The 23,405-nt window shown below is 55.1% G+C and overlaps 1 protein-coding gene across 3 annotated transcripts; it reads right to left on the bottom strand.

Annotated features, from left to right (window-relative positions):
• Window positions 1–564: 564 nt before the first annotated feature.
• TFRC (transferrin receptor) lies at window positions 565–16,064 on the bottom strand. Of its 3 annotated transcripts, none has more exons than XM_080604355.1 (19): window positions 15,978–16,064; window positions 14,316–14,386; window positions 12,716–12,929; window positions 11,933–12,155; window positions 11,577–11,720; window positions 10,858–10,954; window positions 10,342–10,464; window positions 9,051–9,146; window positions 8,742–8,881; window positions 8,185–8,354; window positions 7,767–7,886; window positions 7,057–7,142; window positions 6,697–6,760; window positions 6,262–6,329; window positions 5,858–5,922; window positions 5,364–5,445; window positions 4,242–4,463; window positions 3,632–3,772; window positions 565–3,355 (listed from the first exon to the last, which is right to left on the bottom strand). In XM_080604355.1, the coding sequence occupies exons 2-19, from the start codon at window positions 14,346–14,348 to the stop codon at window positions 3,113–3,115; spliced, it is 2,331 nt and encodes a 776-aa protein (XP_080460481.1). In that variant the 5' UTR covers window positions 14,349–14,386; window positions 15,978–16,064; the 3' UTR covers window positions 565–3,112. The 3 variants fall into 3 exon arrangements, with proteins under 3 accessions (XP_080460481.1, XP_080460483.1, XP_080460482.1); XM_080604357.1 differs by having other exon boundaries at window positions 14,316–14,427; window positions 15,978–16,038; XM_080604356.1 differs by having other exon boundaries at window positions 15,864–16,032.
• Window positions 16,065–23,405: the final 7,341 nt, after the last annotated feature.

Here is a 23,405-nt window from a genome sequence, read left to right on the forward strand (position 1 = left end):
CCCGAGCAGAGGCAGGGCTCCTGGAGGTGCTGCCTCCCACCCCCCAGGTGTCGCCTTTTGGGGGACGCACCTCAACTGCGATGTGACACTGGCTGTGAGGGCCCAGAAAAGCCCAGGGGAGCCCCCCGAGCAGGTAAGGGCAGTGAGGAGGGGCAAGGACACAGCCGAGGGGAAGGGCTAGGAGCCACGCACAGCAGCACCCAGCGCACCGATGCACGAAGGGGGCAGCAGGAGAGGGGAGCAGGTGAGGTCTGGCCTCCTGAGACCCAGGGACAGCCAGGCAGCACACTGTAAAGCCGGGACGGGTGGGAAGTCCCCCCGGAGACCCCGGGCTGCTTAGAGCCACCACCCTGGGGCCCTAAGAGAGAGGAGGCAGGTACCAGCCTTGTAAGGGGAAGAAGGGCAGAGGAACTCGCATACGTTATTTTTCCACATCATTGCTCACGCCCTCACCCCCATGACCTGTTGTGAGCCAGGACTGTGAGCACGCTGAGCCATGGTGAAAGTCGAAGCTCACCCGCGTCCGCAAGAGCCCGACGGCTTGGCAAGAATTCACAAGAGGAGTTGAGTGTTCAAGCTTTACAACTTTATTCAAGCAGACAGCAGGCAGCCTAGAAACAGACATCGCACCCCACACCACGTCAGATGCCAGGACTGAGCGAGGGGCATCAGCACCCCAGCAGCCATGGCTGTGGTGTCTCCCGCCCAGCCAGGGTTTAATCTTCCTCTGCTGGTTACAAAGCACATGATTAAGTCTGACATCAAGATGCATGCAAACGCTACAGTGAAGACTCCTAGACAGCATCTCTTAAATGCCACCTGGAGAAGTGCCACTAGAAAACAGTAACACAAACAGGGCCGCACACATGCCTCAGAGAGAGCAGGGTACTTAAAGAAGAGCTAGGAGTTGCATAAGCCTGGACCTAAAGCTTCCAGAAAGACCGATGAAAATCCAGCGTGTCCGTGTCCCTCCGCCCCCCCCGAGTTAGCGAGGGCTAAGCTTACCGACCCAGCCAGGGACTTCTCCTTGCCCAGTCCGCGTGGAGGCCCAGGTCTCCGCCCTTGCTTTCTAGAGACCTGGGGAGGGGAGTAAGCAGGCCCCCGGACTGCCAAAGCAGGCCAAGTTCTTCCTTTCAGTAGTACGCTGACCTAGCTAGAGCAGCTGCCTGAGTCCTCCAGGCTGCAGTCAGCCCGAACCCCCACACTCACCTTTAATTCACCAAGTCTTTGGAAGGAAGTTTACTAAATCACAGAGCACACAATCTATCTAGCCTAGCTTCCACTAACATTCAAAGGCCAGTCTCAGGACTGGGGGCAGGAAGCCACTTCAAGACAGCACAGCTATGAGAAAGTTCAGCTTAGAGAGAAGGTAGAGTCTAGAGAAGTACACAACAGGCTGAAGTTTGTATTTGCATCACCACAGGAGAGTGAAAGAAATATGACTGCGGGAAGTTAATCCACGTTAGATACTAACCATCCAGCTTTGCAGATGACATTGCATGATAAGCATAAAACAATTATGGGAAACACTGTCCCCGATAATTACGTACACCCATAGTGCAACATATGGAGGTCACTGCCTCCGATATAACACTGTGGTAGGCAAAAACTACCTTGTTCTTTACACATTATGGAAGACACTGCCTCCGATAATGTCAGTTAGGTTTCATGATACATAAGGTACTGGAAGTTTGCAGGAAGCTGCCATTTAAAATTGGGCCAACGCCAAATCCAAGGCCTAATCCAAGGTACTTTGCGTGTGCTGCAGTGGGTGGAGCAAGAGCTACACAATGAGCCCTGCTCAGGGTGCCTCTGCCCCTCCGCCCCGGCCAGGAAGGAAGCTGCGCTCCCCACAAGGGGGCAAAGCTGCCAGAAAGGGGGGAGAAGAGGGAGTCCTAAGCCCAGAGAGGCACAGGCACCTCGGGGAAGCCAAATTTGCAGTATTTGGAGTTCTCACCCAGGCTTTCAGCATTTCAAGGATTGTTTTGAAGCGCAACCCGGAGGCTTGTTACCAGGTTTGCAACATCAGGTTTCTTCCAGAGGGGCGTTTTTGCCACAGAAAGCTTAATTGCTAGTTTAAAAAAAATAATAATGAAAGTAAGTAGTTGGGGGGGGCTTGTTTAGATTATTTCAAATGCAAAGTTCCAGTATCATGTTTGATTGTAATAGCAGATGCTGCTTTATTCAAAAACGACAGTATAACTGTCATAATTATGGAAGGCACTGCTTCCGATAATTATCTTCTATAAAAAAACCACACCATTTATAGTGAACGCTGTCACTGATAAATAAATAAACAAATAAATATCTCAGAGCCAAACAAGAGCCATCCTGCAAAAATGGTATCAGCCAAACAGTGTTTGGCCAGCAAGAGACTCGACTTCGCAAAAGGCCCCAGCAGAGCAAGGTCTGAAGTGCCAGTCCTGAGCCATTTCTCAATGCCACAGCACTCACGGAGGCACCGACACTAAGGATACAAGATGGGGCATTATATCGTCTTTGGGTTATCTTTCCTGGGTGCCGAGACCTGCCTTTGCAGAAGCAAGCCTCCAAGATTTTACTGGAGCCCTGCTGTTGAGAAAAGGCAGGCCGGGCGCTTCAGAGCTTGCTGCTAATCCAGCGCTAACAGGCTAGTAGTAAGCTGTTTTACTCTTGAACTATAGTTTTGTGTCTGCAGCTCCCTGGACAGAGAAGAAATCCTTACTACAAGCAATAGAGGAATCCATTCCCTGTTCTGTCACCACATTTAGGAGGCCAACAATGAAAAATAAGCACACACACAATACGGTACCTCCCCACTCAAGGTACCGGTTCAGGATTCACCTGAGCTGTTAGTTCTCAAGTATACCAGAGAGCAAACCCCACAAAGCAGCTGTACGTGACCGGGTTGGACTACGGTCAGATGGGAGCCTGATCAGAGAAAATTTCATGGAAATTTTAGTACCTGCTTTTAAACTGCCTCCTGTGAATTTGTGAGGTGAGATTTAAATTTTATCTTCAACTTTGGTCAAAAAGGGATCTGTTGCCAAAAAAAACACCTCTACAGAAAAATAATGCCGTGTTAGGGAGTGGGTTTCCTTTACCCTGTACCTTAACCAGGTGTTTGCTGTGTCTAGAATGTATTGTCTGTATTCCAAATATCACCCTCTAACGCATTGGCAGCCCCTTTTATGGTCCAGGTCGCCAGGGCCAGCTGCTCTCTCAGCATGTTCAAATCCACGTCGCTCCTGCTAGTTTTCAGCAGCTGCAGGTGCTCCAGCAGACTCTGCAGGGTGTGGGAGCCTTTGCCGAAGAAGATGTGGCGAAGGGGAGCGTCTTTTGGCGAGAGATACGGGGAGAGGAAGTCATATTCCACCTGGAGGAGAGGTGCAAACTTCAGGTTACGCTCACCTCCCAAGTTTTTCTTTCCTAATCTGTCCCATCACCAGCCCCCAGCCTCCCACCCCCACCCAGCCCTTTCCTAGAGCAGCTCTGCACGGGCCAGATCCTCTCCTGACAGCAGCAGTCGGTCACACGAACGCTACATAAGAAGAGACACGGATCTGCAGTGTCCACAGCTTCCAAGTGGAAAGCCCATCCCAGGCAGCTCTCTCCCTTTGCAGAGGGAGGCAAACCAGCTGCAGGCACCTACCTTCATGATCCTGTCATTCAGGGCTCTGCGGATGACCTTGTTCTCCTTGTCACTGTTTTCGATGTCTCTTCTCAGTGCATTTGCAGCTCGCTGGAAGTCACCACGGGCAAGAAACAGCCAGTCCAAGTTCAGCCCCAGCTCCTGTGAGGGAGGAACTGTTAGCAAACCTGATTTTCTTCTTTTGCTGCTCTTACCAAGTTTTTTTTTTTTTTTTTTTGCCAGTTAACCAAGTAGCAGAGCAAGTTCCTGGCAGTCTTTCCTGAGGTCACCGAGCACAGTGACGTCTCTCCCCACCCACAGTTTCTCGTACCGTTTCAGCAGAGGTGCAAATGAGATGCAAAGCTGCACTGTGAATGATATTCAGACTAGAAACAATCACAGCCACAGCCATTTCCTCAAGAACTCACTAAAGCCACTGTAGCTAAACCTGTCTGCCACAGCTACCATGTCTGTACTGTTCCATAAGGAACGTTAATTCAGATCACATCTTGTGACACTCATGTCAAGAAGAAAGATGCCCACCCAGTTATACGTAGTAGTCACAGAGCTTTGTTAACACACGACCCCAGAACAGCCCACAGGGTTTCAGTGCATTCAGATCCTTTCTTACCTTCACATCCTGATCGTAGACCAAAAACTTTTCCTGGAACGCTAACAGTTCCTCACTGTATCTCCCAAAGTCTAGGAAGAGCTCATGGTCATGGGTCAACCTGAGAGCTATTTGTCCAGCTACTTCCGCAGCAGCACACAGAAGAGCATACAGATTGTTAATCGCCTTCAGGTTCTCCACAGTGTCCTGAGTAGTGCCCAGGAAGGGATATTCCTCATCTTTCTACAAGACAGAAGGCGTAAAAGTTAGACAGCAATGCCTCTCCAACGAGGAGTTCTCAGCTCCCAGCACATCCCATCAACTTGTGCTTCTATGTAGTGAGATTTGAGTGGCAAAGTTTCAGAACATGAGGGAGGGGAATGGAACGCCCTCGTCTAGTCCCTCACAGCCTCCAGCGATCAGCCACATGCTCTGTGAGTTTGTTAGACCCGAGACACACAGACCCATCCTGTCAGAGTTCCCTGCAGAGCTGCAAGCAGGCAAACCGTCACCCAGTTCAGTTAGTGCTGACAGCGCTCTCCAACCCTTCTGAGCAGAACAGCCCAAGATTTTTTGCGGAGGAAGTCTGACGCTCGCAAAATCCAAGCACTCAGGAACCAAGGAAGCTGTTAGCAGAAAGGGTCCCAGCTGCACACCTGCAGTGACAGTGCAGGCTGCCAGGCTGCTGCCATTTTGCCAGCACCAAGCTGCGACAGCAGATCTGGACAGTCTTGAGTTTTTATTTGCTCCAGCCAGCTGTACAGCTTCCCCAGAGCACCCTGCTTGCTGAGCAAGCAGGCTGCAGTACATTCTCTAATTGAAGTAGTGGAAGCTTGGCATCTCTTAGTGCTTTCCATTTCTACATCGTTGACATCTGAGCCTCTAGAAGAGAGATGGCCCCCTCTCCCAACAGAACACAAGCATCCAGGACTCTCAAACGGGAGCTAAAGGCCAGCCACGTCCCAGGAGCAGCCTTCACAAGTACTGCCCCAGGTCCAGAGGCTGCACCTCCTCCCTCGGAGAGGCTCCTGCATGGACACTGAGCTCAGGACAGCACCTTGTGCTTTGCCATCCTGGAGAGCAGCTATCCCTACAGCACGTTCCACAGTGCGAACACTAGGCAGGCAGGTGGGCAATACTTACATCGTAGAAACCAAAGGACACCACTGGGATTCCAGAGTACGCCAGAAAAGGGAATGCTGCGTTATCTAGGCCAAAAGGAACGCTGCAAGAGACGGGTATAGTTACCGACTGGTTTAGACAGCCCAGCTGAAAAGCTACAGGGCTAGAGGGCTCAAGTTGAAGCTCTGAGCCAACTGGGCTACTTTGTCTAGACAAGACAGGTTTTGGCAAGGAGTCCGAGCCAAGTGCCAAGGGCTGCTGGTCCATTTCCGGCCACTGCTCCCTGTACAAGGTGGTTCTTGCCCTGCAAAAAGGGTGTCTGAACTGCCCACGGGCAGCTTGGGGCAGCGCTCAGCACAGCTAGTGCTCTGCTGTTCACGCCTGCCTGACTCCAGTGCAGCAGGGAAAGCCCGCCCCGGACAGCGGCATGCCATTCCAGCGCAAAGAGCAGAAGCAGTTTAGTTTGTGCCTTTATGGAGATTTGCTCTCCTCAACAGCAGGACTGGAATACTTACATTGATTTTACCCAGTCGGAGCCAACTCTGCTATAGAGGTTGCCTAAGTTTGTCGGATCCTTTACCTGCAGAGAGATGACAGTCACTGCGCTTGTTCTGACCTCTGTTTAGGCTTCCAGGCTGCTGGGTGTGCCCCAGAGCTCACAGAGGCCCGTCAGGTGTGCTCTCCTGACTGTTCTTTACACGAGCACACTCCATGCAGGACAGGCACTCACTTCCCACTAAACCATGGCACTTATTAATTTCAGATTTTACGTAAGTGAACTGCCCTCCAGAATATTTCAGCCCCTCGTCTTAAGTGCGGCTTCTCTTTAAGAGGTGCCAGCTCTGCTGAGGAAAAGGACCCAGTGGAAAGTGGCTTAAACTATTATCACACCTGATCCACCTGAGACCCTTCAACTCACCCCCTTCATAGTTCTCTCCAGCAGCGCATACAGCAGGGGGCTAGCAGAAATCTTGAAGTTTTTTGTGCCTGCAAGAGAAGAGGGGTGTTTAACACACTGACAATTAATTGCCAGAACAGCTCAGACCTGCAACCGAGCAACAAGGCCTTCTGGGTCAAGTGATCTACAACTTGTTGCCAGAAGGTTTTCAACATGCGCAAGGCAGAAACTACAGGGACCTAGCAGAACTGTCTTCTGGTTCAGGCTGCAGCAACCTCCCGGTTTCAGTGACAGCGCGCCAACAATAAATGGAGTCATTCTGGCCTTCAGCCAAACACCCACCACCACCTCTAGCGCAGTCAGGGAAGCGCCTCCATTTCTGGAGGCTAATGGATATCTGTCAAATTATCCCCGTCCCATGGTTTCAAGAAAGCAAAATTAAGAGTGGCAAGTTACCCAGGACTGCAGCATCCAGGTTGATGTAAGTGAAAGCTTTGGCATGCAGCGTGGCTGAGTACCCCTAGAACAAAAACATTTTAGGGTTTAGGATTTTTTTATTATCTTTATTTATATTATAATTTTTTATTTTTATAAATTATAATTATATATTATATATATATAAAATTTTAAATATTTTAAATTTTAAATTTTTATTTTTTAAAATTTTAAATAAATTATAAATTATAATATTTATTATAAATTTAGGATTAGGATCAGTAACAGCAGCATAATACCAGGGAGTTTATTCCACAGGGAAATGTGGAATGAGAAATGACGACTGAGCAGTCATCACACAACAGTCCAAAGAACCAGTACCTCCAGCCATTCCGTAGCGCCCACAGCGCCGTAGTCTCCCGCACTCCAGCTAGCGAAGATGATGCTTCGCCTCGGTTTGTAGCCATCTGCAAAGAGACAGACTGAGATCTCCGCCCTTCCCCTGAGATGTGGATTAGCACCCCGGACCTGGGCTGATGAAGTCACCTGCTGCTCAGACAGAGCTGAAGCATTCTGGCTGCCGCAGACAAACATGCACACTAGTGGCAGCAAGGACACCATACCCTTCCCAGCCCTCCTCAACCTTCTGCATGCTGCAGAGCTGCGTGGTAAAGCCACGTTCTCTGTATTTTACCCCCTTTCTTTATTCAGAATTAACCCTGGGGACAAGAGCACTCGCACTAAGTGCCGCCGTGCAGCCCCCACCCCTCCAGCTGGTCAGCTGCTGTTTTTCACCTCCAGGCCTGGCTGTCCAATAGCCAGCTCACGCTTGAGGTTGCAGTGCACGCTATACAAGGATATTCTTGCATTCAAGCCATATCAGATACAAGCAGGCAGTCCCCTGGAAGCAAGCGCTGGCTGCAGACAAGCTGTCTGTGTTGGACAAGTAACAGCTTCTCAGAAAGCTTTGTCAGATTTCCCACACATTCTCAAAGGATTATTTTGTAACCGGGCTCTCCAGTGTTAACACACACACAGAGCTAAACCTGTATCAACCCCTCAACCCCATGCTTTTGTACACAGATATTTACCATTTTTCACTATGTCCGAGATCACACGGGCAAGTTCCAACAATATAGCAGTTCCAACGCCAGCCTTGGCTGCTCCTGGGCCCCAGGAGTCTCTCTGGGCTCCGATCACAACGTACCGATCTATAAAGAAGACATCAAGATCTGAGCTGCAAGCTTCAGATTGCAAACATCGTCTACCAAAGAGGCAGCTTTGAGCTTTTGTGCCAGGAACCAAGCGCAGAGTCTAGTTTAACCCCTGTATGAAGCACACTGCTTTCATTTTGCCTTTCCCTGGCACTGCAGTTCAGCTTTTCTCTTAACCCTCAGAGACAGGTCTTGGTGCTACTGAGGTTGTCTCTGGGAGCAGCTGCCATGTTACGGAGATCACAGAAGATGAAGTGTTCCCCTTGAGTCTGAGCCACAGGGCAGTTGCTGTTACCTGGTTCTTCAAACCCTGTGATAGCACCAAAGATGTTCAGAATCTTCCTGTCCACCATGATATTGTTCACTTCCAGTTTCACCAGCAGCTGCTTGTTGCTGCTCACTGTCATCTTACAGACCACAAGGCCACCTCTCCACTGGGGAAGGCATGACTCTCCATCCATTTTGCTGAGGGGAAAGGAAAAAAAAAAAAAACCAGCTCTGAACTCATTATCCAGCTCTGGCCTCATTTAACTATCAAAAAAAAAAGAAACACACCATCAAGCCTGCAACTGCAGGTGCAGCCTTGTTCAGAGCTTGCTCAGGAACAAGCCTGCAGCCCTGTGAAGCCCTGCTAATTAAGTGCAGAAAGGAAGAATGCAGAGGCCAAGAAGAACTCAACACTAGATTAAGACCTGCCTTTAAGCAAGGAGACATGGATGAGCAACGTTTTTACAGCCAGTTGCAGTAAGTGTTCCCTGCGATACACAGCACAGACCAGCAGAGAGCTCCCTGGGCTCGCAGCACCTCATCATCATTCTCACCTCTGCGGCAGAGCCACCAAGAGTCCATTACCTGAACAGCCTGCTCGCTGCGTGGCTGGAGATGGTCTGAACAGCAATGTGGGGTAGTCCTGAAGATTCAATGGGAGGAAACTGGGTGTGGTTGAAAGAAGGGAAGCCTGGGGTGTAAGGGTCTCCAGTTCCAAGGTGGGCCTGTGGAAAGTAAGGAGCCCTCATGTCTCAGGAGACCAACAGTTTCCACCTACACGAGGGCATGAAGCACTGCTGGGCTGGACGCCTGCAGAAGGACTGCTACAGTTTGCAGCCCACAGAACGAAAGCTTCTTGAGAACGGCAGACAGGAGAGCCAGCTGCGTACTCACATGCCCAAACGGGACAAGGTCGTCTGTGTTCCCGTACTCGTACGGATCCAGGTACATCAGCACACCGACTGCTCCTTTCTCCTTGGCGTTCACAACCTGAGGTGCAGAGCAACGTTAGCTGCACACGTGCACAGCAAGCAAGGGGAGTTTAGGCAAGTACATCAAGTAACGGTGTGAGGGGCTGAGCTCCTCACTGCCCAGCTCCACAACAGGCTTTAAGAGCCACCTGACAGAGATGTGTACACAAGGACAATGAAAGCTAACAGCCTTACTCCAGGCATGTCTCTAATGCCCTTCTGAACAGTTAAGACACTCCTTGATTAGTGTCTCACCCTGCAATTCCTTCAGCACAAACTTGCTCCTTGGAGCAGCTTGGAAGAAAGATGTTATTTAATTGCGATTACGGTCTGTTTTCCCAAGGTTAGGTTTATCTCGGGACAAGAAGCCACTGGAGGCCCATCTTCATGTCAAAAATAGAGACAGAGTGGCCTCATCAGGTCCCTGTTTAATGTCTACAACCCAGCTGCCTCCAGTATGCCACAGGTACAAACACTCCTCCAAGACCACACACCAGTTTGAGGAGCAGGAATGGGACTGGAGCACCAGCGGTCCCCACTTGTGGAAGCAGGTTTCAGCTCTGTCCGTGTCCACGATGCACACTGACAGGCAGAGCCAGAGCGGTACCCAGCAGCGATACCCCAGCCTCTCCACAAGCACCCCTCTGAGGGGCAGACCTAAAATGGGCCTGTGCACAGGACTTGGATCTTTTAGGCTGCCTGGCTGCTCCGCCTCGCTTGCTATGAAGGGAATGTTAAACAACTCCTGGCAACTGACTGGGAAGGCAGTGCCAGCACCTTCACTCGGACCATGTCTGCAAGAGCTCAGCGGAGACACGGCAGCCGAGCTTTGAAGGTACCTGGTCGCAGCAGCAGGAGGTGCCCTGGGGGTGAAGCTGCTCTGCTTCTAGCAGCTGCACCTAGCCATAGCAGCCAGCTCTGCACGCGGCAGTTCCCAGACTGCCTCTCTCTGCCTCTTAAATGCTTGGCTATCCCAACCAGACTGCCAGAGGCTAAGAACAGCAGCCCCATGAGTGGTAACCAGCTCCATTCAACCTCGGTGTCGAGACCTGCATGTGGAAGCTTGGAGCAAACAAACAAGACCAGGCCTGCAGGACAAGCCTACCTATGAATTCTTGCGACGTGAACTGAGGTAAAGTGGTGTGACTACAGAAGAAAAAAACATAGCTCCCTGCTGCCACGTTTTGCCAGGCTTTGGGCCACAGGCTGCTTACCTTCTCAGCAAGGGTTATTTTTCCAGCTCTGACAATGACTATGGTTCCATTCAGTTCAATCGCTGACTTCTCTAGCTTCTGAAAATCTGTTTTCTGTCCATAGTTTGCATAGACTGGTTTGCCCTAGGACAGAAACACCGGTTATAAACACAGCAGTCCTGTGCTAGGAAGGCACCTGAAGCACCCTGCCCAGTTACAGAGCCTGGAAAACATCGGCCTGCCACTAGCAGCGGGGAGTTCAATTTCAGCAGTGTAAACTCTGATCACACGCAACACACGTATTGGAGCAGTTCGGTCAAAAGTTCCTGGCTGGATCCCAGCAGAGAAATTTAAACAGTAACTTCTGCCTCTTGACAAAGTAAGAAAACTGCCTGGGCCCACTCTTTTCCCTCCCTCTCCCCACCGGCTCTTTAATTGGGAAGGCCTTTAAGCAGCACAGGTCTTGACACGACGTATTTCACACACTGCCACCTGACAGGCACACAGAAATCCCAGGATTTTCTTGGAGTCACTTACAGTAACTGTGCCGGTCTCACTGTATGCCACGTATGCATCAGGAGTCTCCAGGTCCTCTTCTTTACCATCTTCCAAAACAGACACTTTGTTCTTGGTGCTGTTAAGTGTCAGGAGACAGCGTTACATTCTTTCCTACGTTAAGTGCATATTTAGCTACCTCACATATTTCAGCGTAATAACCCTTGTAATTCTGATCAAGTCCATGCAAAGCCTGAAACAGGCCAACTCATCCCAGTGCTTTCACAAAACAATCTCGGGGATTGTTCAGACATTAATGAAGGAAATTCAACTCCCCTAGCATGAACAGGCAGGAAGACCTGGGGACGTGAGCTGTCAGCCCACTCAATGGCAGCTGACACCCTTCTGAGATGCTGGGAGCCACCACCAGGGTGGTTACCCAGCACCTGCCTGGGCAACAAGGCCTTGCTAGCAGTCTTGGGCACAGGGAGTCTACTTTTCAGCTGAGCCTTTACTCCGTGTGTTTTCTCTCCATCGCTTACACGTGCTTTAAGAGCCAGCTGTCCCAGCTAAAATTCAGAGGACTGCTACTAGGCCCTTTGGATTTAAGAAGCCCGAAGAAAGGAGCAGCTACAGCTTGGCTAGATAAGGTCTTTGGAGAGAGGTAACTGGCACACAATCTCAACAGCAATTAAGTGTTTACTCGGGACTATGGAGATCCATGCTTTAAGGGAGAGACCTGCAGTTTTTCATTAACATACCTGCCTTTGACCTGCAGCTTTATATAGTGCTTATCCTTCCACACTTGATCCAAAAAGAAGCTCTTGAACTGGTCATGAATGTAGATGCCCATGTTCTCATCTTCACTCTGGCCAGCTTCAAAGGAGTACTTATTTGCTCTTTGCCTGCAGATAAAGGACGTATGGCTTAGGCTACAGCACCAGGCTGCACCACAGTCCCCCAGCCTACAAACCCAATTTGGATGAGCCATTTAAATCCACCTTTAACCACATGCCCCCCTACATCGCCATGCCTCTTGTTCTCCAAGCAAGCCTGAGTTCTGCTCACAGGCTTTGCCTCTCCCATAGCTGTAAGCTAAGCTTTCCGGAACTGTTACCTCAAGTTCTCCTCTAGGCGCCTTTTTGACAGCTTATCTGACAACAGGCTCTTCAGATCAGGCCAGTAGAGGACACGTGGTCCTGGAACCTCCTCTTGCTCAGTTTCATCGCCATCCGCTAAGTAAGATGCAGTAGGAGTCACCTCACACTTGCCACTTCCCTCTAGACACTTGGCAGCCAGCTGCATTCGTCCACGGTAACTCAAGTAGCCGATCAGAAACCCTACAGAGGGAATACATGTCAGAAAGATGACCACAGCAGCCCGACAGTTAAGATGCAGCACTGTTCTCACACCATTTTTAACGAGCTGGAATACCTAGGGACAGACAGGAGTATGCAGCCTGACATTTTGCCTGAGCTGGCACATTTTAAGGCACACCGTAGATCTGATCTTGTGCTTGGCAGAGTCCCTCCAGACAGGGAGAAGGATTGCTTTACATTGGTGGCAGTGTTAAGACCTTGGAAAGACCAGCATCAAAAGCCTTACTGATGTGTTCACCCACATTTCTAGAGAAGTGCTAGGAGCTGATAAGGGGAAAAAACAGTGACTGGTTTGCCCTTTGGCTAAGTCACAGTCCCGCTATCAAGGTTCACACTTCTGTGCCCAATTCTATACGAGTCTGAGCCAGGCATTCTTAAGAGTTAGCGACAAGAGGCTGCAGCCTGGATCCAGGCTCTTTAATTCTGTCCCGAAAAAATACGAATTCTAATATTAGTGGATAGCCTCAGGTAACCGCATGGAGCAGAGCCTGGTACTTAGTTTGTTTCCCACCATTTCTTACCAATCAAAAGGAGGAGAAAAGCCGCAATAACTAGGAAGCAGAGGTTCTTGCCATTCCTCCACGGCTGAGCCACATGGGCATGCAGGTGCTCGGGCCTCCCCACCTCTCCTCCTTCCTCATCATCAGCAGACAGCTTCATCTCCACATGGCTGTTGTCTCCGTCCGTTTGCCGGGCAATGCTGAAGCGAGTGTACGACATCGGCTCGCCACCAAACTGTGTCGAAAGACAGCCACGTGATGGTAGGGAGTCTGCTACGCCAGCCTACAGCCCCTGCAGCCAGTTGCACTTGTGCTAAGCACAGCGTGCTCATCTGAAACCGCTCCAGCACAGCCAAGTGTCGGCTGTCAATAAGCCAGGCTGGCTGCGAACAGACAGCTAGACCCACTCGGGGTCTCCAGGGCCTCGCAGCTGTTTGCCCTGCACAAGCTCAAAGCTACGCCAGTCAGATTCTAGCCTGGACTCTTCCAGATACAACGCAGGCAACGGTATTGACATTTCCCATGGAGCCCCATGGCAATGGCTGACAGAAGCAGAACCTCCTGCAGGAATGCACTGGTTTGACCCGAACACGTGCAACTTGCACAGAAGGCAACTTTGATCAGAACAGAGGAAAGGGAAGGCAGCCCCTCCACAGCCGTGCCTTTGAGCCACATTCACTTTGACGCAAGCAGTCTCATCCAATATCTGTATAATCTTGTATTAAGCTGCCCCAGGCTACTCTTAAATCACATTATTGAAGAATATTATAGAGCAGCTAGGCTGAAAAGAGATGATCCATGGGAACCCTCATAGCCTTAGCTGACAGGAAGGCAGGGATGCACTTCTCGCATCCAGCAGCAATGGGAACCATCTGAGAGCTCTTTTTCAGCGCCCAGGCGGCGTAGCTGACTTAACTCTAAGCAGAATCACGCAGCTCCCGTTGGAGCCACCGAGCCTGCTTGTAGCCATGCTTGTGCTTGGGTACTTGCTGGGGACAGGCAGGAGGCTGGCTAAGAGCCAGAGGAATAGTTCTGGGAGCAGCAGTCCTGCGGCCTCCCTGCTGTGCTGAAGAAGCAGGCGGCAGCACGTACCCAAGCTACTACGGTCTGCCCACGCTACCTGAAATGAAGTGCCTGGCAGCTCTTGTAACTGAGGGGAAACACTGCAGCAACACCTCCCCAGTACTCGTTTCAGAAGCACGTGTCACAAAGGCTGGGTTTGTGGTTGAGCTCCCCTTCCCTCCCCCCTAGAGAGAACATAATAGAACATGTGTTGATTGTCCCGTGCTGATTGTCCCAACGGGCGTTTAATCGGCTTCCTCATCAGTACTTCCTCCTGGAACATTGTTCAAAGCTCACTCGCCCCTCCACTTATCGCTTTTCCAGCTTCTTCAAAGACCCAAGACACTGTAGCAGTTAAAGATAACCCTACCAGACCGAACAGCTTAAACCACTTCCTTATCATAGCCAGCTCTAGCTACAGCAGCTTGCACAGTAGCACCTAGCAGCACGTTAGACTTGCCATCCTCTGATACCAACACGGACTTCGCTGAATCGTTCTTCTACAGTATTGCCAGTTTGTCACCGAGAGATAAATGGCATGGGGGCGGCGGTGTCTTACCAAGTTAGAGATTGCTGCTCTGGCATGGTCCATCGCCTTCTGGAAGAGTACCCACCAACGTGACTGAAGCCCTAGAAGTTCAGAGCACAACAAATCAACTCAGGCTGTTCCCCTACAATTATATAAGATGCCCAAGATCAGCCACAGCCACTAGCAGAACGCTTGCCCACGGATTTTATGTAAGTCCTTCTATATAAGTCACAACGTTGGTTACACTAGATCAAGCTTGCCCCTTAACCTTGAACGCAACCTGAAGTTCACACATCCACTCTGCAGATGAACAAACGTTCTTTCTGTTGAAACCCAGCGGTGGGAAGGGTATAACTGAGGAGTACGGCCTCACACAGGCCGTTCAGCCAAGGGTCTTGTCAATTGTAGGGCCACCTCCACTTGGGAAGGGCTCACAAGAGGTAGCTGCTCAGCAGTGACAAGGGACAGCACACGGAGACATCGGGGCTCAATGACAGCACGGAGACAAATATCCGACTGGTAGCCAGAGGTGGCACAACACCACCAGCCAGAAGCTGCACCAATTCCTACCCTACAGGAACACTTTCATCTGGAAGGTCCCTACCAGGTGACTATTTCTTTATAATTTCATAAAGACAATCTCCACACGCTGGCCCGTCTCCCAGAATGACTAATAGCAACCACCCAAAAGCACTGCAGTTACTTTTACAGCCTGCATTTCCCTGGAGGGTATAACTTATGGTTTGAACCATTTTAGCACTTCTTCCCTGGGAAGACGTTCGAAGGAGCTTTGTAAGCTAGCGACCAGGCACCTTGGGTTGGGGACAGGCAGCCTGAGCACATCCTTCAGCAGTGCTGCTGAGAAACGGCTTTGCGCTGGTGCGCGCGGGCAGAGCACCCGAGCTGCTCTTCAGATGCAGGTGGATTATTTATCGCCTTTACACCGCGCAGCTCCGCGCCGGGTGCCGGCAGTGGGGACCAAAGGTTAACAGTGGCCTGCCGTTTGTTTCACCTTTCCCTCCGAACGGGGCTGCGGGGAGGAGACGAGCCCCAGCAGCCTTCCCAGGCGACGTTGCGAGGCCCAGGCCGCCACCAGGCAGGCAGAGCAGCCGCCCCGAGGAGGGGAGGGGGGGCAGCGGGCAGGGCAGGCTCCAGGAGCAGCTCGGGCAGGTGAGGGCCGGGCTGGCAGCGCCGGGGGCCCGCAGGCCCCGCGTGAGGAGGGATGCTCGGCACAGCGCTGCGGCAGCGCCCCCGTTACACCCAGCGCCCGCATCCACCCCCATCCCCCCCCCCCACACACACACCTTGACAGAGAAGGAGAAAAAATAAAAAATAAAATTAAAAAAAAACAGGCGAGGAGCCGCCTCCCGCGAGGTGCCGTATCGCGGGCAGGGCCCCCGGCTGCCGGCCGCCCGATAAGCGGCGGGGCCGATACGCCGCCCTCCCGGGGCACGTCTCCTCTCTCCTCAGCGGCCCCCTCGTCGCCTCAGCACGGCTCCCACCTCCCCCCCCCTTCAAGGTCAGGCGGCCATGGCAGCGCCCACGTGCCCGCCCCTCCCCCGCCTCGCCTCGCCTCACCTCAGGGCCCTTCCCGCCTCGGGGCTCTTCCCGCCCCGGCGCGGCACACGCGCGCGCCCTTCCCGCCCTTCCAACGGCCGCCGCCGCCGCCAGCGCCCTCCCCGCCGCACTCACCGCCGCGCCGCGCCCCGAGCTCGCACTGCGCGCCGCGCCGGCCGCCGCCCGCCTCATCGCTGCGCGCCGCGCCACGCCCCCCGCCGCCCCGCCGCCAATCAGCGCGCCGCGCGCAGGCGCAGAGGGGGGATCCCGCCCAGACCCCCCCCCCCCCCTCCCCGGGGCTGTCCGTGAGGCGGTGCCGCCGCCGCCTCGCTGCGCGTGTGAGGGAAAGGCGGCGCCGAGCCGATATGGCAGCACCGCGCTGAGGGGAGAGGTTGTCCCTGGTGCTGTGGGGACTCCCTGAGAGCCCCCCGGCAGTGCCTGCAGCCCTAATGAGTGCCGCCGGTGCGCACCGGCCCTTCTAGCGCCCGTCGAAGCGGTGCCTGTGGCCACCCGCGCTGCCCTGACAAAAGCCACCGACCGTGGCCGGCCACCGCAGGACGGCTCCTGGGGGGGCTGCGTGGCGTGGCCCGGCTCTGGCGAGCCGTGTGTCAGCGGGGCTCCGGCCCGGGGCACGGCCAGCACTGCCCGGGGTGAGGGGGTGGAGGTCTGAGAGAGGGCAGGAGCAAAGCCCCGGGGGGGTTCCCCGCTCTGTTTCCAGGGAACTCTTAAGGAGAAGTGAAATGTGTCGCCCGTGCCTTCTTCCAGCGTGCTTCGCACAGGGAGCGGGTTAGCGGTGAGGGCGGTAAATATTACACGGAAGGTGTTTAAGAAAGCCATCAACCGCCCATGCCCGTGGCGAGTCTATCTCCAGCGCTCAGTACAATGCCAGGTTAACCACACCAGTGGGCGGTGAAGGCAGTAACTCCGGGAGCGACGAAGAACTGCAGCACACGGAGTCGCTGGAAACACAAACGGATCCTTCAGGAAAAGGAGAAGCCTGGCTGGGAGCGTGGCACTGCCTGGCCAGCACCCCGAGGGGACAGGGAACGTGGCGGGGACGCTGCCCCGCTCCCTGTGTCCCTGCTCAGCCCTCGGGGCGCCTCGGTCCCCAAAACACCAGGACTGCCCATGCTCACGAGTGGCCCTGGAGCCACTTGTCCCCTCGGTCCGGGCTCCGCCGTGAGCTGGGCACCGCTCCCAGCCTCCGTGGCTGAATTCATCCCGTCACTCACGGGAGGGCCAGAACTGCCTCGAGGTTTCGGCGCGCGCACGCTCTGCGGTGCTGTGTTCGTTTTTTTCCTCTTGCTCGTTAAAGAAATGAGTGGGTAGGGCCGGATTATTGCCTCAAATCCTCTCCCGGGAAAGAACGATGGGAGCAGAAAGTTTGTAGTTTGGCAGAACACATGATTGCAAAGAGGATTATGCTTCGTGAAAAGAAATACATTCCTGCGCCGATAAAGGGGGGATTAAGCTAGGCCTGGACTCGATGCGGCCGCCTGGAGACAAGCCTCAGGAAAATGGCAGCCGGCAGCGCCGTGGCGAGCCGTGCCGGTGGGCCAGCCCAGATTGTGGCACGAGGCGCGACCCGGGCTCCAGTCCCGAGGTTTGGGTTCCTCCAGCCCCACAGGGCTGGCTGCTAGTGCCGGTAACGGGTAGGCACCTCCTTCACTCGGGGTGTAGGGCCCCAGGACGCGCTGCTGCGGGGTCCTCGGGGGAAGCCAGGAGTGTAAGAGGGTGCGGAAAGGGATTAGAGCAGTCCCGGAGCGGGGATCCTCTGGTCGTTTTTAAATACAAGTCTAGAAGCAGGGAAGTATATAACCAGGGGAACGCAGCCCAAGCCCTGCCCAACGTTTTATGTTCCTCCTGAACAAATGAATAAAATCTCCTGCTGCGAAGGCTGTTGACGGAGCTGGAGGTGCCATTGCCTTGCAATTAAAGACTCACGTGCTCATCATATCACCTTCAGGGAAGGATGAGGCACCCGTCGTGGAGAGGACAAGACCTGTTAAACGGCAGCATTGCCCTAAGGCCCAGAGAAGGGCCTTTCCTGCAGTTTCACTCCAGGCAGGTTTTTGCCCATGTGCAACCCATCCAAACCACTGGAGGCCTCCGGAGCTGTTCCCTTTTGTACAACTGGGCTTTCCGGCGCCCCACAAAACTTCACCTCCTGGCAGCGCCTGTGCTGGTGTGCACAGCACTCGGCACGCTGCGAGTACACAGAAGCAGGTTCGGAGACAGAGGAGCGATGCTGAAAAGCAGCCATTGATTTACGTCTCTCCGTGGCCTCCGTTGGCTGCCGCCTCCATTCCGGAGGAGGCGCGGCGTGCTGCGCGGTGCCAGCCCCAACCTGCCTTGGCACATACCAGCTGCAGGTGTTTTCTGTTCCCTCTCACATCTCTGGCCACATGCTCAGCAGTTCCCCATTTTTATGCCTGCCCGGAAGAGGGGAGAAAGCTGACATTAGAAACACAGATATCTTTGCAACTTAGCTAGTGCTGGCCTTAAAATGTTGCATGCTGCAGATGCAACGTGGTACCTGAGAGCAGTTTAACCCCGGTCCCGCTTCCACCAGGGCGTTCCTCCTCATGGCAGCTTGGCCCTGGTGTTTTTAGGAGATGTTTGTCGAAACTCCGAGGGGCTCGTGCGTCCCCTGACTTAGACTCAAATGATTCCCCAGTCCCTTGTGCAATACCCCACAACGTGACCGTGTCCCTGCTGCTGGACGAATGCCCAAACATGCGACCGAAACGTGGGAGCAAAAACACGGTTTCACTTCAGCTTTATGGCATGGCTTGCGTGACCAGCTGCGCTACCCACATTTTGGCGGTGGCAGTTACAAAGCAGGGGAAAAACAAAAGCCCCAGAGATAACCAGGTTGGGAAGGATGCCCTGTGCTCTGTGAGCCGCTTATCAAAAACGACTGGGAGGTGACTCGAGTACTTTTATATCAAGAAATACTGGAAGCACTGTGGCTTTTTAATCTGGAAGGATGGAAAAGCCAGGGACAAAGTGCAGGAGCTTGGTGCCAAACCAGAGGCGCTGCAGCCGAGCGCGGGGCTGAGGGCAAAAGTCGCCAGAGACATGGTGGACTCTGAGGAGACAGGAAAGGCTTCAATCTGCCCTGCCTACGGGCTGCTTTCCCGCAGTGCCAGCTCCTGCCTTTCTGGCAGCAGATTGGAGCAGTGCGTTGGCTGTGCTCCCTGCTCGGCTCACAGCCTGCACCAGGCTGCAGTCAGCTGTTGTAGGTCCCAAGGGAGTTGGTAAATCCACGTTTTTGCAATTTTGGGAACTGTGCTGCAACCCACATCCTGCCCTGCCAGAAAGACCCTGCCCTGCCTGCTCCTGTCTCCTTCCCAGCTGCAAGTGTGATATCCCAGACTTTGGCAAAGAGTGTCTCCATCTCCTAGGAGGTGGCCTTGTGGTTTCGTCATTTCCTTCTGACCTTTCGAAATGCTCCGTGCAAAAGAGGGAGCCCGGCAGCACCGGTATCTGGGAGGGGATCTGCAGCCCACCTTCCTGCAGCAGAGGCCAGGAAGAGACGCTGGAGGGAGTGGAGACGTGGCAGGTAGCGCTGAGAGCTGGCCGCAGCCCCGTCTTCCCTTTGAAACAAATTTGTCTTTGCATCCTTCCCGGGGAAACACCTGGCTCCGGCCTGGCTCATTGTCCTCGGCTGGCCCCGCAGAGCGCCGAGCGGCCGGGGACCCTCACGAAGCTACAGACCCCTCCAAGAGACCTCCGTCTTCCCACGAGGCACCCAAACCCTCCGGAGATTGCCGAAGGAAGGAAGCAGGGCTGGCGGGGCTTGCTACCACCGTGCTGCTTGCCAGGGGCCAGTTAAACCTTTTGGCAGGATTCTTGGCCCTTCCCGAGGGGACAGCAACGGCGCTAGGACGAATCCCCGGTGTGCACGGGGCTGATACGGCCCTCGCCAACAGACGGCGGTGCGGTGGGCAGCTGGAGCGAGAGCAGTCGTTGACCCAGAGCCACCAGTGCCGTGGGGTCAGCGCGGCAGCGTGCCCGCTATCTGGGCGGCTGCAAGGCGGCACGCCACTGCTCGCCGCGGCCCCGATAGCAGCTCTGCCCCCAGAGCGAGCCCGGCTGCGCTTATCTGCTGCTCGGGGCCGTGGTCCGACAGAGCCAGGCACCCGCAGGGGGGCTGCGGGGCTGGGGGCCCCCCGACAAGTGCGCAAACAAGCTCAGGATGTGAGCACAATAGCCGAGGACGGGGCTTTGAAAAGCAGGGGGACGCAGCGCGGCCGTCCTGGGGCACATCAAAGGCCCCGTCTCGCGCTCGCGGCTCCCCAGCAGCCCCCGTGTTTGATCGCCGCGGGCCTGGCCCCGGCTGGCCAGGGGGCTGGAGCGGTGGGAAGCGGAAAGGGAAAAGGCAGCAGTGGGGAGAGGGCAGGCACGGGGCCGGGATACAGCCCCCAGGCTCCACATCACGGGTTTCTCATGAGCTCCCTCGGTCCCTCTTTGTTCTGGCCCTGGCTGATTGTATCTCGAGCGCAGCACACTGCCCCTCTCTTCCCCACTTCCCCGCATCTCCGGGCAGGCGTCTGGGTCCTTTTCCGAAGTGCCTTGTGCGCCGTTTCACTTGTCCTCAACCTGCAATTGCCACAGCTGGGAGCTTTGTATTTCTTTTATTCCCTTGCGGATTCGGTGGGCTGAGTCCTGGAAAAGCCACGGAGGTGCTCAGCACCTGCCACCCCCTGCACCACCACCCCGGCATCCCAGCCTGCTCGTGGGGTCCTGCTACACCAGCTGAGCCTCTCTGCCGGCATCAGTCCTGCGAAAGTCCCTCCTTGTTTATTCCCGTGCTCCCAAAAGGGCCTGGGAAGGGGCTGGAAAGCCCGGAAAAGTTTCCCCTCTGATTTGCTCTGCAGTGCCTGCGCTCGCTGCACCGCGGGGACGGCACAGCCACCCTGCCCGACGCAGCCCCGCCGAGATAAGGGAGCGCGTTGGCTCCGGAGATTAGACCTGCCCGCTGCTCTGTTTCTCGTTTTTTTCATGCGTTTATTGGCAAAAGAGGAGCCCGAAGGGGGGAAATAAAAACAACAGAGGGGGAAACTGCAGCCTGTTGTGCACTGCCGGCTGGCTCTGCCGAGGAAAATTGTCCCCAAGGGGCCTGGGGAGAAGTCCCCTTGACTTCTGCGCCGGGGAAGCTGCTGTAACCCGCGGGGCTGGCCCCAGGAGGCTGGGAGCAGCTGAGCGGGGCCGGGCAGAGCCTTTGTGCCTTTGTGCAGCTTTCTGATCGCAGGGCTTCTTGGCCCCGCTGGCTTTGCTGCTTCCGAAGCTGTAGTCGGGGGACTTGAACGCTCCCCAGGCAGGCGCCTGTGGCTTTTTGCGATCGGAGCTTTTGCTTTGTCCTGTCAGCCTGCTGGAAAAGCCTCGTTTTAGGCAGGATTAATCTCTCGGAGCAGTATTTGAAAGCAGAGAGGGGGCTTTAATTGGGGTGGGATTAGCAGGGAGAGGGGGAGCTTTCTTCTTTCCTGCTAATTGCCCCTTATCTGCGGCTGCGAAACCTGCTGCTGGCTGCCTGCCTGCCTGCCTGCCTGTGCTGGGGCCCGGGCGAGCCGCGGGGCTTGTTGGTAGGTTTGTTTGCGGGTTTGTTTGCGGGTTTATTTGCGGGTTTATTTGTGGGTTTCTTAGCAACCTGGCTGGTCCAACGTGGTGCCTCCGACCAGGGGGCTTGCTCTGGCTCCTGGCACCCGGTGTCCCCGGTGCAGGGCGCTGGCTCGGCCCGCTCTCGCCGTGACCGCTGCACGCAGGAGCCTGCCGTGCTGTTTTCCCCGGGCATGCAAAGCCGGTCGGCACCTCAAGGGCAAATCTTTGGCTGGAGAAGGGGCATGCCGCTGGAAAACCTGAGATAAGCGGCCCCGCTGCCCGGCCAAATCGCTGACCTTCCAGGGTGTGCTGTTCTGCCCTGCAACAGCCCTTGGGCGCCGGCCCAGTGCACGTTCTCCGAGGGACGGGGTGCTGAAGGCAAATGTCTGCAGCCAGCGCAGCCTCGCCTGTCCTGCAGCCTTCCCCTGGGACGCACGCACAGCAGGGCAGGACCCCGCTCGGTGGGAAAAGCTGACTTTACCCTAGGGAAAAAAAAAAAAATATGTCAGCACGTATTTTTGTCTCGACGCGGCCTGAAAGTTGAAGCAACGAAAAAAAAACACTCCAAAGCCAATGGAAACAACCCCCCTTCTCCCTTCCGCCTTCCCCCAGCGGTGAGCGGTCTGGTGCTCTGACCTCCTGATTTTTAGTCATCCTTGGCCCGTAAAGAAATGGCCACAGGGGCCGTGCCCAGCGCTGGCCTCTCCTTTAGCACAGCCCGGCTCAGGAGCGGCCCCGGGGGCTGCTGAGCCCACTTGTGGGCGCAGGCACCTCCCGGGCTCCTTCCCCTGCCTCCCCTGCAGCCGGCCGGGTGCAGTTGCGGGTTTTATCGGCTGCGTGCCTTGTGAAAGTGCCCTCCTTTGCTCGTGCACGTCCCAGCTGCTCAGAGCAGCTGCTCCATTTATGACAGGGGCGTGCACCGATGCCGCGCAGCCAGCACTGCTCACGGAGGAGCAGGGTCCTGCTCCCTGCTTGGATGCGCTGCTCCGAGCCCCCCTGGGGCGGGCGCCCACCCCCAGCGCAGGGCAGCAGCACCCAGGGCGAGCGGTGCCGGGTGTCCTCCCGGTCCGCAGGAGGGGCAGGGCTGTGCCACGCGCCCGCACCCACACGTCCACCCCTGCAAGTCCGGGCGCATACACACCTACGTGCGTGCGCCCACGCACCTCCGGGTGCACCCACCCCTCCCCGACCCGTCTCCTCGGCGCAGGGTGCTGCCGTGCCCGCTTCGCCTGCAGGCACAAAGCGAGGATTTATGGGGCAGCGAGGAAATTCCTGCCCGCCCGCCAGCGCCGCAGCGGGTGGGTGCGGGCGGCCAGGCTTGCCCGGCACCTGCGGAAAGCGACGGCAGGGGAAGGAAGGCAGGCGTTTGCCTTGGTTCCCGCTGCGCAGCACTCGGGATGTTTTCCGCCTCCCCACCTCCGACGGAAGGAGTCCCGGTGCTCACGACACGCGCATGCAGAAGCGCTGTCGGGGCTGGGTGCCCACTCCCCACTGCTGGCGCGGCGTCCCCGCGGGACAGACGGGGCAGGGTGGGCAGGAGCAGCGCTCCTCTTTCACAGACACGCAGCGTGTGTGTGTGTGTGCGCTGGCTCCCCGGGAGAACGGTTTGGGGTTTGAGGTGTGCCTTTTTCAGAGCCTCAGCATTTTCACCTGCGAGCTCCTCGCAAGAGGCAGACGGGTAGGAAAATAAACTCCCGACCAAAGAAAACGCCTGGAGCCCACGCACAGTGTGCTTTTACCTCGTCACTCTCAAAGTGCAAACATCAGCAGTGACGCGCGGTGTTTTAGGTGGCCGCAGGAGAAAAAAGCCCCTCTGTTTTCAAACAAGGTGCCTTTTCATGCGGGGGCCGGCTGCAGGAACCCGCCGTGGTTGAGCGGCCGGTGCTGGAGCAGATGCTGGGCGCGGGGAGGAAGCAGCGCCCGAGCGTGTTGACTGCGGCGCTTCCTCAGGATCCCGCG

This window comes from Anser brachyrhynchus (genome assembly GCF_964034855.1).
Source record: "Anser brachyrhynchus genome assembly, chromosome: 9".
Classification (NCBI taxonomy): domain Eukaryota; kingdom Metazoa; phylum Chordata; class Aves; order Anseriformes; family Anatidae; genus Anser; species Anser brachyrhynchus.